General features: G+C 42.6%; 1 protein-coding gene across 1 annotated transcript; it reads right to left on the reverse strand.

Annotated features, from left to right (window-relative positions):
- Positions 1 to 1,998: 1,998 nt before the first annotated feature.
- Positions 1,999 to 12,183, reverse strand: LOC123874557 (structural maintenance of chromosomes protein 6). The gene is made up of 17 exons (XM_045919987.1): positions 11,721 to 12,183; positions 10,173 to 10,331; positions 9,586 to 9,830; positions 8,812 to 9,056; positions 8,375 to 8,563; positions 7,941 to 8,140; positions 7,725 to 7,871; positions 7,472 to 7,599; positions 7,032 to 7,393; positions 6,722 to 6,941; positions 5,826 to 5,996; positions 5,195 to 5,376; positions 4,706 to 4,874; positions 4,246 to 4,356; positions 3,593 to 3,787; positions 2,853 to 2,992; positions 1,999 to 2,110 (listed from the first exon to the last, which is right to left on the reverse strand). The coding sequence occupies exons 1-17, from the start codon at positions 11,944 to 11,946 to the stop codon at positions 2,086 to 2,088; spliced, it is 3,114 nt and encodes a 1,037-aa protein (XP_045775943.1). The 5' UTR covers positions 11,947 to 12,183; the 3' UTR covers positions 1,999 to 2,085.
- Between the last annotated feature and the right edge of the window lie 107 nt (positions 12,184 to 12,290).

Genomic DNA, 12,290 nt, shown 5'->3' on the forward strand with positions numbered 1-12,290 from the left:
CTTAAGTTCGACAAACGCCTACGCTGGAGAAACGCTAGTGTGTAGGGGCTCTTATGTGTAAATAAATAAAATAATAATATAATTTATTAATTTCACTTAGGGCGGGGGTTGAAGACGAGAGACTGGTGATCGGGGGCTCGTGAGGAGTCTTTGTCAGTAAAGTTTCGATACTAATTTTTAGCCAAAGACATAAATTGCTGGCCTTTTTGTAAATGGACTCCTAGGAAAATTGACTACTTTTAGTTTAATAAATAACAATATAACTTGTGTTCCCTTGGATAGAAGCAGGCATAACTTTGCGAAAGTCCATGATACACAAGGAACAACAAGTGTTCTAGAAGATTATTGTGGTGGTGGTGTGTATCTCCTTCTTTTCCTGCTTCTTCAGTGGAAGGCGGGCGCTCCTTATCGCACCATAGAGATTTGTCGGTTTCGGCGGATTATGGCGAATTAAGCTTGTTGTTCCTTGTGGAACTTTTTTTTGGTAAAAATACACACAATTATACAAGTAACAATTTTAATACTGATGAAAAATTGACGCTATAAGATGAAGGATTCATTTTGTAAAGTTTATATGAACTTAAATTTTATTTTTATGCAATGAAATGCGTGTTTTTTATTTTGTTTTATACAAATTATTGAAAATCACATAAAATCAATAACAGAATCTATTTTGTCCGAGATCATTACCCTAATCTTAGAGCAAAAAAGAAAGAAAAAGATTATTTTAATTTTATCAAAATTTTATTTCCATTTTATGGACTTGTATTGTCAAAGCAAATACGATAGCTGTTGTTGTTTGAAAATAGGTGGCTTATTCCGTTGTACACGAGCTCTTGTAATAAAATGAAATGTCTAGGAATTTGTTTCATAACCGCCAGTTACAAATGACGAATTCCCAATACAAAATTCATAAGTACAAAATTCGTTAGAAAAAAAATTATCTGGCGATTGTGAAAGAGACCCTAAATGTATCGTTATCTCTTTCATAATGCTCCTTGCGGAAAGGGGTAGCACTAGATTTAGACCTTCAATTTTGTTAGGACATTGCGTTCTACAGAATTAGCCACAACAACAACACAGAAAAGCAAAAAAATTATATAGTGAATATCCATTAGATATTAAGATTTACTTATCTTTCCAACTTTGCGTGTAGAGCTACTGCGCAAATGTGTAGTCTAAGAGATGTATATTATAATAATATATACGAGTAGCTACGTTGTAAGATGTATATTTGTAGTGCAAGGGCAGGTGGCCGCGCGCCGGGTATTGTTGTTTCCTTGTGTATATTAGACTTAAGTCGAACGATTACGCTTATCTCCCGAGGCGATTCGCCTTATAAATAAGACTTAGATGTTGTTACTTTACGTCAGAATAATTTAACTATATTCTTAGCGACTAGCGCGAGTTCTAGATATAAGTTATTTTTATATCAATTTATTGAAACTAAATTAAATAATATAGTTCATTTTAAACATTGTACTCCCGGTGGTCCTATCGTAGCCCCTGGAAGGTACCACGGGTATTTTACCCGTGGTCGCTCCGAAACATACAATGCAACCGAATTAAAATTTTATCTAAATCGAAGACGAGATAGGTATCTAAATTTTTATAAAAAAAAACTATCGACTTCCAAGAGGAAGTACAAAGTGAAAAATATCTTTAATTTCGGAAGTCAGGTGTCTTGTTTTTTTTTGTAAGTTTTTTAGACTTTGACTTAGATAAAATTTTGATTCGGTTGCATTGTATTTCTCGGAGGAACGGTACCTTACAGGAACTTCTCGGAGGGACAGGTAAAAAAATACCCGTGATGCCTTTCGGGGATTACGTAAGCGACCTCGGGTAAACAATGATTTTGAATTATATTCCGGAAAGTGTGTGATCTCATAGACTGTAACTCGGAGCCATGCTACAGGTCGCCGCTTGTGCAATAGATATGCATTGTTTGATCACGTGTCATGTACTTGGATTTCATGGCGAGTATTAAATAAAAGGTGTTGATGATATCATGTATTTTTATTGAAAAACTTTCTTACGACACGTAATTGGTAACAAAAATAATCACTATCTTGTAGAATAATCTCTTCACTCTTGTCTTGGATTGCCCAGACTGAAACAGAAAATAATAATAATTAGTATCAAAGGATCTCCTTAAGAAAATATGACTATCTAGCTGATGCTTTTCAACTCCACCTGTGTGGATTCGGGTTTTTAAAAATCCTGTAGGAATTCTGATTTTTCGGTACAGTGCCTATGTCACTCTCCAGGTCTCTACCAATACCTACCCATCGGAAAAATTCTGTTGCGACGTGATGGAAGGACAAACCGACAATTAAACACACTGTCACATTTCTAATATAGGTAGCGATATTCTAACCAAAGCCACTAGTATAGTTGAAAGTAAAGTAAATTAAATTAGTGATATCTCTATGTTGCAAGGGTATAATTTCAATTAATATTATTTATTCAAATAAATTTTAACAAGTACTTTTGAATTGTTACTGAATTTATCACTAGCTCGGAATGCTCTTTCTATCTAGCAAGAAGCTCGGCGGTTGCTCTTTTCAGATAATATTACAATATTTTTTAATAATTTTGAATGTGTGTTGAGGTAGTGGAATAAAGTTTTTAAATAAATTGCAGTCTAGGAGTTTCGCTACAATAATGGTACCTACAGCTTCACTATTCTAGTTCGGGCAAATTTTGCGATAGTTCGGCATTCGACAAATCACAATTTGGAATACGGCGAATGTTTTGTTCGGCGAATTTTCAATTAAGTTTGGCAAACCAGCCGGCCGGCAGATGCAACCTTGTGTTCTGATACCCTGTGGTGTATGAGATAAGGTACATACGAGATGACGTCGGCGGGCACGGGCGCGTCCTTGAGCGACAGCTTGGCGCCGTGCGGCGTGAGGAACACGAACTGGCGCGCCGTCAGCCGCGCCGCCATGTCCAGCAGCAGCGTCACCGCGATCTGCTGGTTCACGTCGTCCTGCAACACACCCATCACACCAATATTATAAAGGCGAAACTTTGTATGTATGTTTGTTACACTTTCACGCAAAAACTACTGGACGGATTTGGCTGAAATTTAGAATGGAAATAAATTATTATATTCTGGATTAACAAATAGGCAACTCTTTATCCCGGAAACCATCATGGCATCAGCCAGTGTACTATACTACTCCAGAATAGACCACGTGTTACTTTACCTTAAGCTCCAGGGCACAGATATAGCAGACTATGCCAGGAATACTAACTCTGATTAAAACCCAGAATAAAATCTGTGTTCGTCTGTTGACGTTTGCTGGCGCGCGTGCTGTGCCTTTTTGGAGTGTTTTTTTTTTTTTTTGTTAAAAGTGGCCGATTTTTGTGTTTTACTGGTGTTTTTTGGTTTTTATTTTATTTGGTTTATTAGTTATAAGTTTCCCTAACTTGTAAATAACTATAAATTTGACATTGGCTAATCTGTGTAAAGCCAAATGAGAGGGGAAAAAAAAAATATCTAAGCACCCCGACTATAAACAATCTTGTCCAAGTATAAGAAGCCCCTAAAGTATTTTAGTGAAACGGCTGAATAGTGTGTTCTCACCATGAAAACGTCGAACTCGTCCATGAAGTAAAAGGGCAGATCGACGCACTCCCACAGCGACGTGATGAAGGCCACAGTGGTGTAGGAGCGCTCTCCGCCCGACAGCGACGCCGTGGAGCTAGCGCTCCGCGAGCCCTCGCGCCCCGACACCTTGAGCATCAGCTCGTCCTTCTGGTGATCGATGTGGATCTGACCCTGAACACAAACCACAGCTGCAGGTGGTATTCTGTACCAGCGGGGTGATTCGCTTATTCAGTGATCGTCACTCAGAGTGAGAGTTATAGAGTGCACTTTATTTTAATAATATTATAAAATTCAAAAAAAAAACAAAATTCAAAATATTTTTAATTTTTATTCAATTAGACTTTTACAAGAACTTTTGAATCGTCAAGAGCAGATGCTCTTGTATTGATTGTGATTCAAAAGTACCACTACCACTGGTTCGGAATGCCTTTCTGTATATACATTAATCACAATCATGGATGGATGGATTATTTTGACTGGCAGAGATATTTTGGCACCATTCAAAAATAAAATTTCTGCACAGGTACAGCGGCGTAACTGATAAAAGAGGTAACGCATATCGATAACTTTCAAAAAACCACACGTCATGAAATTCGTTTGCGTGGTAACATACATAGTTATAAACTTACATGATACCCGCGCGTCGTGAGCGTGGCCATGAAATGAATTCCGATGTGGCGGCCGATGTCATTCTTTAACTTACAACAATATTCCAAGTACTCGGCAGCCGTTTTTTCAATCTGGAAATTTTTGTATCTTTACAAACACACATAACATAGAACAAGTTTAATTTAAAAAAATAGATAGAAAATTCAAGATGCGGGAGGGACGACGGACGCCACTGCAAGGTGCGGGCCACGTAAGTAGGTGCGGGAAAGGGCGATGGAGGTAGCTGCAAGGTAGGGAGGGGCGACGAAGGAACCTGCAAGGTGTGGGAGAGACGAATAGAGGAAACTTGGCGGAGCGGGAGGGGAACGGAGGTCACTGGCAGGTGCAGGAGGGGCGACGAAGGTAGCTGCAAGGTGTGAGAGGGGTGACGGAGTTCCGCGTGTTCGCCACTGCAGTTGACGGGGGAATGAGTGGGCTCACCCTGTCGATGTACTTGCGCAGCGTGTCGAGCAGCTGCTGCGTGTGGCCGTAGTTGCGCTCGGCCACGGCCAGCTCGCGCTCCACCTCCTCGCGGCTGATGTTCGTCTGAACCAGCGAGTTCATTTTCTTCTTGTAGTCCGCCAGTAGGTTAGTTATCACAGAAGCTTCCCTGCAATAAAGTATACAGGGTGTAAAAAAGATATACCTGCTTTGAATAAATGATTTTGACTTTGGACTTGATAAGGCAAACGGTTATTGGCATTGGATTGTGTTAAGGTAGTATAATAATAATACTAAGTTTTTGCTTGCGTTCTGGTTACACCTTGTATAATATGTGACGTCACTTTTTGTAATATGTTTGCAATTTTGACTATTCTGTGCATAGTTAATGAACTTTTATTTATTAAACAAGCTTATACCCGCGACTTCGGCCGCGTGGACTACGGTAAAGTAAACAATCCAGGTATTATTGAAGATTCATGGTCTCACCTAGGGTTGTCCATCCTTGGCACTTTAGCGGCTTGGATGCGGGAGGCGACGTCCTCTTGCTTGCCGCTCAAGATCTCTTCGACGCGCGTCAGTTTGGCGCGTTCCTCGCTAAGCCTCTGCTGCAAGCCCCTGCGCTCCGCGGCGCCGCGATCCATATTCATTTCTTCCTGACTGATCTCTTCCTAGGGTGCAAATAAAACTCTAAATATGTATTCTTTAAGGGTCCCCGCATAGCCTGATATGTAGTATAGTCAAATCGGAATGAGACTTCAATTTCACAACAAAAAATAAGACAAGTATTTATATTTTTTTTGTCGCTACTACGGCTATTAGTTCCATCATTACACGACGAAATAGTGCAAAATACGGCATTTTGTGAACAAGAGATTTCCTTTGGTAGGACCACTTTAGCACCTAAGGAAGAATTTAAGAAGTGGAGCCATCCAGATTTTTGATGTAAGAAAAACTAGTACAATGATGGTTTTTTAACAAAATTTATAGCTCATAGTTTATTTGGAACCCAGATCGCTCATCTCGCCATTGTCTATGTCACACCCGTAAATGTTGTTTGCAATAACATGCTCTCACGCTCGACTTGAAGCGATCACAGAGAACACTCTTAAGTACTTACACTGAGTGTCCTGCAGGCGACGGCGACCTGCGCGACCTGCGCCTTCAAGTCGCTCATCTTGGCCTCGCAGTCTTCGAGGTCGCGCATACATCTCTCCCTTTTGTCCGTCAACTCGCTCAACTTTTCCGTTAGTTGTTGAACCCTCTGTTTTGAAGCGTTTAGCTCATCATCCTGTGTGAGAAAAATGCATCTGTTGAGTTATAGTAATACAGATTAATCTTTATTATAGTAAGTCAGAATAATTTATGATTGTAGACATTAATTGAAACTGACTGATGACTGAGACTTCTTCCGCGTAGATTTTTGAAAATCCCTTGTGATTTTTTTGCTTTTCGGTGATAAAAATATCCCATGTCTTGAGCAGTTTAGTTACACTTTATAATATTAGTTTTATTCATGTTTTAGTTTTCAGAGCACCAACTTATGAGCTTGTGACGAAATAGAGTGTGATGACCGCTACTACATTTTTTGCAGGATCTCTGCCCATGGTTTACAATAAAATGAATTTGTATCAAACAGTTGTAGCAGCTGCTTGTCTCCAAGTTAACTACATAATTATTATTTTTAACTTAATTGATAACACTGCCGGTAACTCTGTTACAACTATATCAAATTTTATAGTACTATTTACTACAAATTCTGTTAATACATTTTTGCTATTTTATCCATATCTCACTAGTTTAGATTTAAATATAGTTGTTTTTACAAAAAAAAAACGTTCAATTCTTCCCTTTGGTTTGGACAATCAATCTATATTTTCTTTAAAAAGCAAACTTAAATATTGTTTGTTTTCACTCAAAAGTTAATTCAAGACTCAGTTCTTAGACGGAGTGGAACGCACACGCGTTTTAGGAAGCAAATGTAGCTCTTGGCTGGAACCAGTGAGCGCTACTCACCAGCACGGCTTGCTGCGGCGCCTGCAGCATGTCCCGCGCCGCGGCGGCTGCGTCCGCCTCCGCCTCGCGCTTCAGCAGCTCCGCGCCCAGCGCCTTGAGCGCTTGCGACACTGAGCTATCCCTCTCCGCCGCGCGTCGCTGCTCCGCCGTTAACTGTTGAATTTTTTCGTTGTGCTGCTGCAATTCAGACTCCAACTCTTGGATCTCCGTTCGCAACTGCCTGTAAATAACGATGGCAATGAAAGAGTGAGACTTCGCTGCTCGTCGCCGTGTCGGCGAGGCGCACGGCAGTCTCGTGGCCGGTACGTACCGCTTGCGCTCGTCGGTGTCGAGGTGCAGGTAGCGCGCCGGGCGCGCGCGGCCGCCGTATGATCGGTAGTCGGGCGCCGGGTGGTACTCGGAGCAGTCGAGCGTCACGATCTTGGCGCAATTGGGCGGCACGCGCGCCGGCGTGTCGGCGAGGCGCACGGCCGTCTCGTGGTCGGGCACGAGCAGCACGCGCTCCAGCGCCAGGTTGTCGATGAGGAAGTTGGCTACCACGGTGTCCTCCACCAGCAACGCCTGCAGCGCGCTGGAGTGCGGCGCGGCGCGCACGCTGCTGGCGCGGACGTCGTGGCGCGCGCCCAAGAATGCGCTGCACGTTACCGTGGGCTTGCCGCCGCCCGACCACACCTGTGGAATACGACGCGCTTCCTGAGTATCGGTCGGTACACGAGTCGGCGCTCAAACACGCCCCAAGTCAAACTTTACCTGGTCCATTATCTTGAACAACTTCCGGGAGTCCTCCGGTGTGTTGACGCAGAAGCTCCGGATCAGCCCGCCGATGATGTGCTCCAGGACGCCGGCCCACTGCTTGTCTTTCACTTTTATGTACTGCCCTGAACGAAATGACTAAAGTAATAACTGAGGCTATAACCATGCACATTTTTGACGCTACCGGCGCACTAAAATTTCAGCCGATTTTAATCTTATTTGCTTGTACTAAAAAAGTTATGAGGCTCACCGACAGGCCCGCGCGGCGGCGCGCTGAAGTGGCCGCGCTCGGTGGCGGCAGCCACGCGGCGGCACAGCTCCGACATGGCGCCGCCGTACACCGCCAGCGAGTCCGCGCCGCGCGACTGCAGCTCGCGCAGCTCCTGCTGCCGCTGCTCTGTGGACGACAACACACGATGACTCCCCGGTCGACAGTCGCAGGAGGGTCGCGAGACGCGCTACGCACTGAGTCGGGCGGTGAGGCGAGAGCGCTCGGCGTGCGCGCGCTCCACGTCGTTGGCGAGGCGCGCGGAGTGGCTGCGCGCCTGCTGCGCGTCGTTGCGCAGCGTTGCGATGCGCGCGCGCGCCTCCTCCGCCGCCGCACGGCCTCGCTCCGCGCGCCGCTCCAGCTCCTCTAGCTCGCGCTGAGAGCTCGCGCCGCCCGACCTGCAGTGGGAATATGCATCAGACACCTGTCGACTCACTAACAAGAATATAACTGACACGGCGATCTAGTGTGACGATCGCAATCACCTCTGATTGGCCGACACTCGCTCACTATTGGCTACGATGCATTGTTGAAACAAGAATATCATAAATTCAGCCAATCACAACAATTGCGATTGTAATAATGATTGATGCAGGTTTTCCGGAACCAACCCACTGTTTAACGTGACTCACTCGATCTCGCGCTCGTAGTCCTGCACCCGCCTCTTCTCGCGGTGCAGCAGGTCAGCGTGTCGCGCGAGCGCGGTGCCCGCCTCGGAGTGCGCGGCGCGCGCGTCAGCCGCGGCGCGCTCCAGCGGCCGCAGCTGCCGCTCCAGTTCCTCTTTCTTCCTCTTGTGCTCTGCTAACTGCTTCTCCAGCGCCCTGAGGGCAAAATGGTCGAGTGACGAGCTCATATCGCAAACTTGCATAGATATGCTCTGCACACTGTAGCAGTAGACATCGTATCGACGAGTAGGACGGATTTTTTGCGATTCTCTCGTCCATGAAAATGGCGCCTTAGGGTGTTAAGAATCAACGTTCACTGAATGCCTTTATTACGTAATTAAATAAAATAAAAACATACATAAATAGAGTAGTGTGCATGTGAGAGCACGGTGAGTACTACTCACTCGGTAGCAGTGCCGCCCAGGGTCTGCTCCATGGCCTGCAGCTTGTCCTCGAAGCACTGGCACTTGGCGCGCTGGCGCTCGCACTGCTGGCGGATGGCGGCCACCTCGCGCTCCAAGTCCGCGACCTGGCTCCAGCACAGCTCCGCCTTCAGTAGCTTCAGCTGCTTCTCGATGTCCTTGCGCGATCGCATCTGTTCGTGCAGCTTCTTCCATTTGTTGTACTCATTTTTTAAATCTAAGCAAAACTGTAAGCAAATTACGATTATTCAAACAATTTGATGACAGTGTAATCAATTTAGAGCGACGTTAAGATGTCGGTCTCCTGATCGGAAGGTCGGCGATCCGATCCTAGGCTTTTACCTCTAACTGTTCGGAGTTATGTGCCTCTTAAGCAATTAACTTGTTTTAGCCGTGAAGGAAAACAGTGAGGTAACTTGCATGCCCGAGAGCACTTCATAATATTGTCAATGGTATGTGAAGGCGGCCAATCCGCAATGGGCCAGCATAGCGGACTATAGTCTAAACCCATCTCATTCTAAGAGACCTGTGCTCAACAGTGAGCCGGGGATGAGTTGATCATGATGATGGAAGTGATTAATATATACAGTTCAATCTACAAAGATGTGCATTAGTCGTCTCTATATAATTTATCTTTGTGTGTGTGTGCCCACATCCCTGACGGGTATGTAGCTATCTATCTAGCAGTACACTTGCAATGTAAGCAATTGAGACAATTGGGGCTCGTGATGGTGGATCTGTAGAATTAGTGCTTACTTTATTTTTTCTTTCCCAAGAAACAATAGCATTTGCACATAATGTACGAGCTCTCTCATAGTTCTCCTCAGTGGAGTCCAGGTTAGTAGCTCTCATGAACAAAGAATACAGCTTCTTCGGATCCATTTTCAGCGAGAAATCTCTGGCATCATCTTGGTTCAGTACTGATATTGGATTGTTAACTTGAATGTTAAGAGCTGATACGATAGCATTCACTTCTTTGGCATTTGAGTGAACAAATTTTCCTTAAAAAAAAGTAAAAAAATTGAGACCAAGTATCTGGAATCAATGAACAATAAAGTAGTTTGAATATTTTAGCATAAAGCCTAGCCTGCCATTTTTTTTTACAGCCATGCATTAAACATAAGGACTACAATACCAACCACCAACACCACCAATATAACTTTGATAGCAACATTTCAATACTGGTTGTATGCGCAGCTGCTATTTTCCAGTGGGTTTTCTGATTTTTAAAGAAGAAAAATAATAGTTTGGCCAAAAAACCCTAGGCCAAAATCTTCAAAGCTCTTTGACCAATATTATTGTTAATCACCACTACACATATACGATTTTCTTGAATTACCTACCTGAACTGGATTTGATTTTATAATTAGAGGCACCAGATGCTGAAATAGTTTTAACGATTGTTATTTTATCACCATATTCTTCAGGTTTATAAGCACCTGGGCCACTATTCTTTATTTTTATTTCAATACTTGCGGAATTGGCTCCTTTTTTTACAAATGCTGAAAGTTCACAAAATGACTGAATATAATGAAATACTTAAACCTAAATAAATAAACTTTTTGTATAAGTAATATAATAATTTAACTTCCAAGCATCTCATTCTCTTTCTCCATCGCAAAAAAAAATGTTTTTTGTAGTTAATTAAAATTCATTTGTAAAGTTTGCAAATTTGCATTCTAGATGTGGTTAGGTGGTTAAATAATAATAAGCTCACTAAGCGATTAAGTCATTAAGAGTGATTAAGCTCATAGTGCTAATTTAGTTGCAGGTATGAAATCCATAAATAGTCTGCCATCCTTATTCTAAAATGTGGTTAACTGCAAAGTGTTATTGAGTTATCGCCAAAAAACATGGGGCTTCATAGGACTTAATTGAAAATTAAGAAACAACTTCTGTCCTACACAGAATTCTTTAAAAATGTGCAAAAAAATTTAAAAGGAAAATTAAAATAAAAGGCAAAAATTGCAAATGTAATACATTGACTTGTAAGTACACTTAATGTATATGAATCATTCCTATGCTATTTCCTGTGTTCTTGACTATAAGTGCAACGGACACAGCTGATATGATATTTATCTTTCCATCAACAGCATTGTATGTACTTATGAAATAAAACAATCGCAATTAAATCATTTATCATTTATGGTACATAATTGTAAGATTGCTTATCAAGGCTACAATCTCTAAGAGGCCACACATTCTAGGCAGCCTGGCCACATGAGACCTGGCTGTGCCAGCTAGGTCATGGCAACCAAATTCAATAATTATTTGCAGTTTAAATCTCATTGCAGAGGTTTCTCATATTTAAGATAAGCTGATTTTAAAATTTAATTAATATAGATGAAGCCTGAGCCTATTGAATACTGATATTCTTGTTTACACAGTACATTCAATGTACTGTTACAAAGCCCTTACTTCACCCCACTCTGTAATGTGCACACAGAGCATGCATGTCTGCTCTCACTACCTATTCCCTCAGCTCCCAACCCAACCACAGGGATGAGCGCTGTGATTTTATGAGTGGGATGTTCTGGGTTTGATTGCCGGCAGGGGAAAATTTACCATTTCTAAATTTTGTCTGGGCTGGTCTAGTGAGAGGCTCCAGCCGTGGCTTTTTACCACCTACCAGCGTTATCAGAGAGGCACCTACCCTAGGTGCTTAAGTTTGAAAAATAACTATAGGCACATTTTGTATTATGGTTAGTAAGCTTTTTTTATCTCTCTTGTCGGTATGACAGGAGGTGACTGCTTCCTCTGATGTGGTGGACGTTTTTAGTTGATTTTAAGTTTTATGGTGGTATTGTTTTATCGTGGTAGGGGTGAGGGGATGAACCACCCCCTCACCCCTATTATCCACCCCCTTGCTTAACACTAACTACTCAACTTACATTGAAAGTTTTTCCCTCTGTTGGTGTCCAAGGCTTTGCCTCCTAAGCCTACGACTAAGGCTGTGAGGATGGCACTCTTGCCGCTACCATTGCGGCCGACGATAAAAGTTACTCTCTTTTTGAATTCTACTCTGAAATTATCGTGACAAAAAAAGTTTTGTACATGAACGCTCAATATTGCCCCATCCATAGCTTCCTCTTCATCATAACCGTTTTGTGTTTCCATTTTCGTGTTTCTGTATTGAGAATACTTGAGAACTGAACTAAGAACGGCGACAGACGTACGTGTGTTTTAGTTCTTAGCAAAATGAACACATGGCTAAGGTGTTAAAGCCGAAAAGTTTCTCGTCTCACGCGAAGTATCCATCGCAAGTGGTAAACCAAAGATGCACAATCAAGAAATAAAATAACGCGGACCCTAATTTATAACTTTTTATTTTATATTTATTTTAAAATTACTGAACAGCACCGACCAGAAACAAAAGTGAAGTGCTGAACAGTGACTCACAGTGACTGACACACTACCACAGACATGACCACAGACCACAGCACAACAACACAAAGTGTATG

Source organism: Maniola jurtina, chromosome 2 (assembly GCF_905333055.1).
Source record: "Maniola jurtina chromosome 2, ilManJurt1.1, whole genome shotgun sequence".
Classification (NCBI taxonomy): domain Eukaryota; kingdom Metazoa; phylum Arthropoda; class Insecta; order Lepidoptera; family Nymphalidae; genus Maniola; species Maniola jurtina.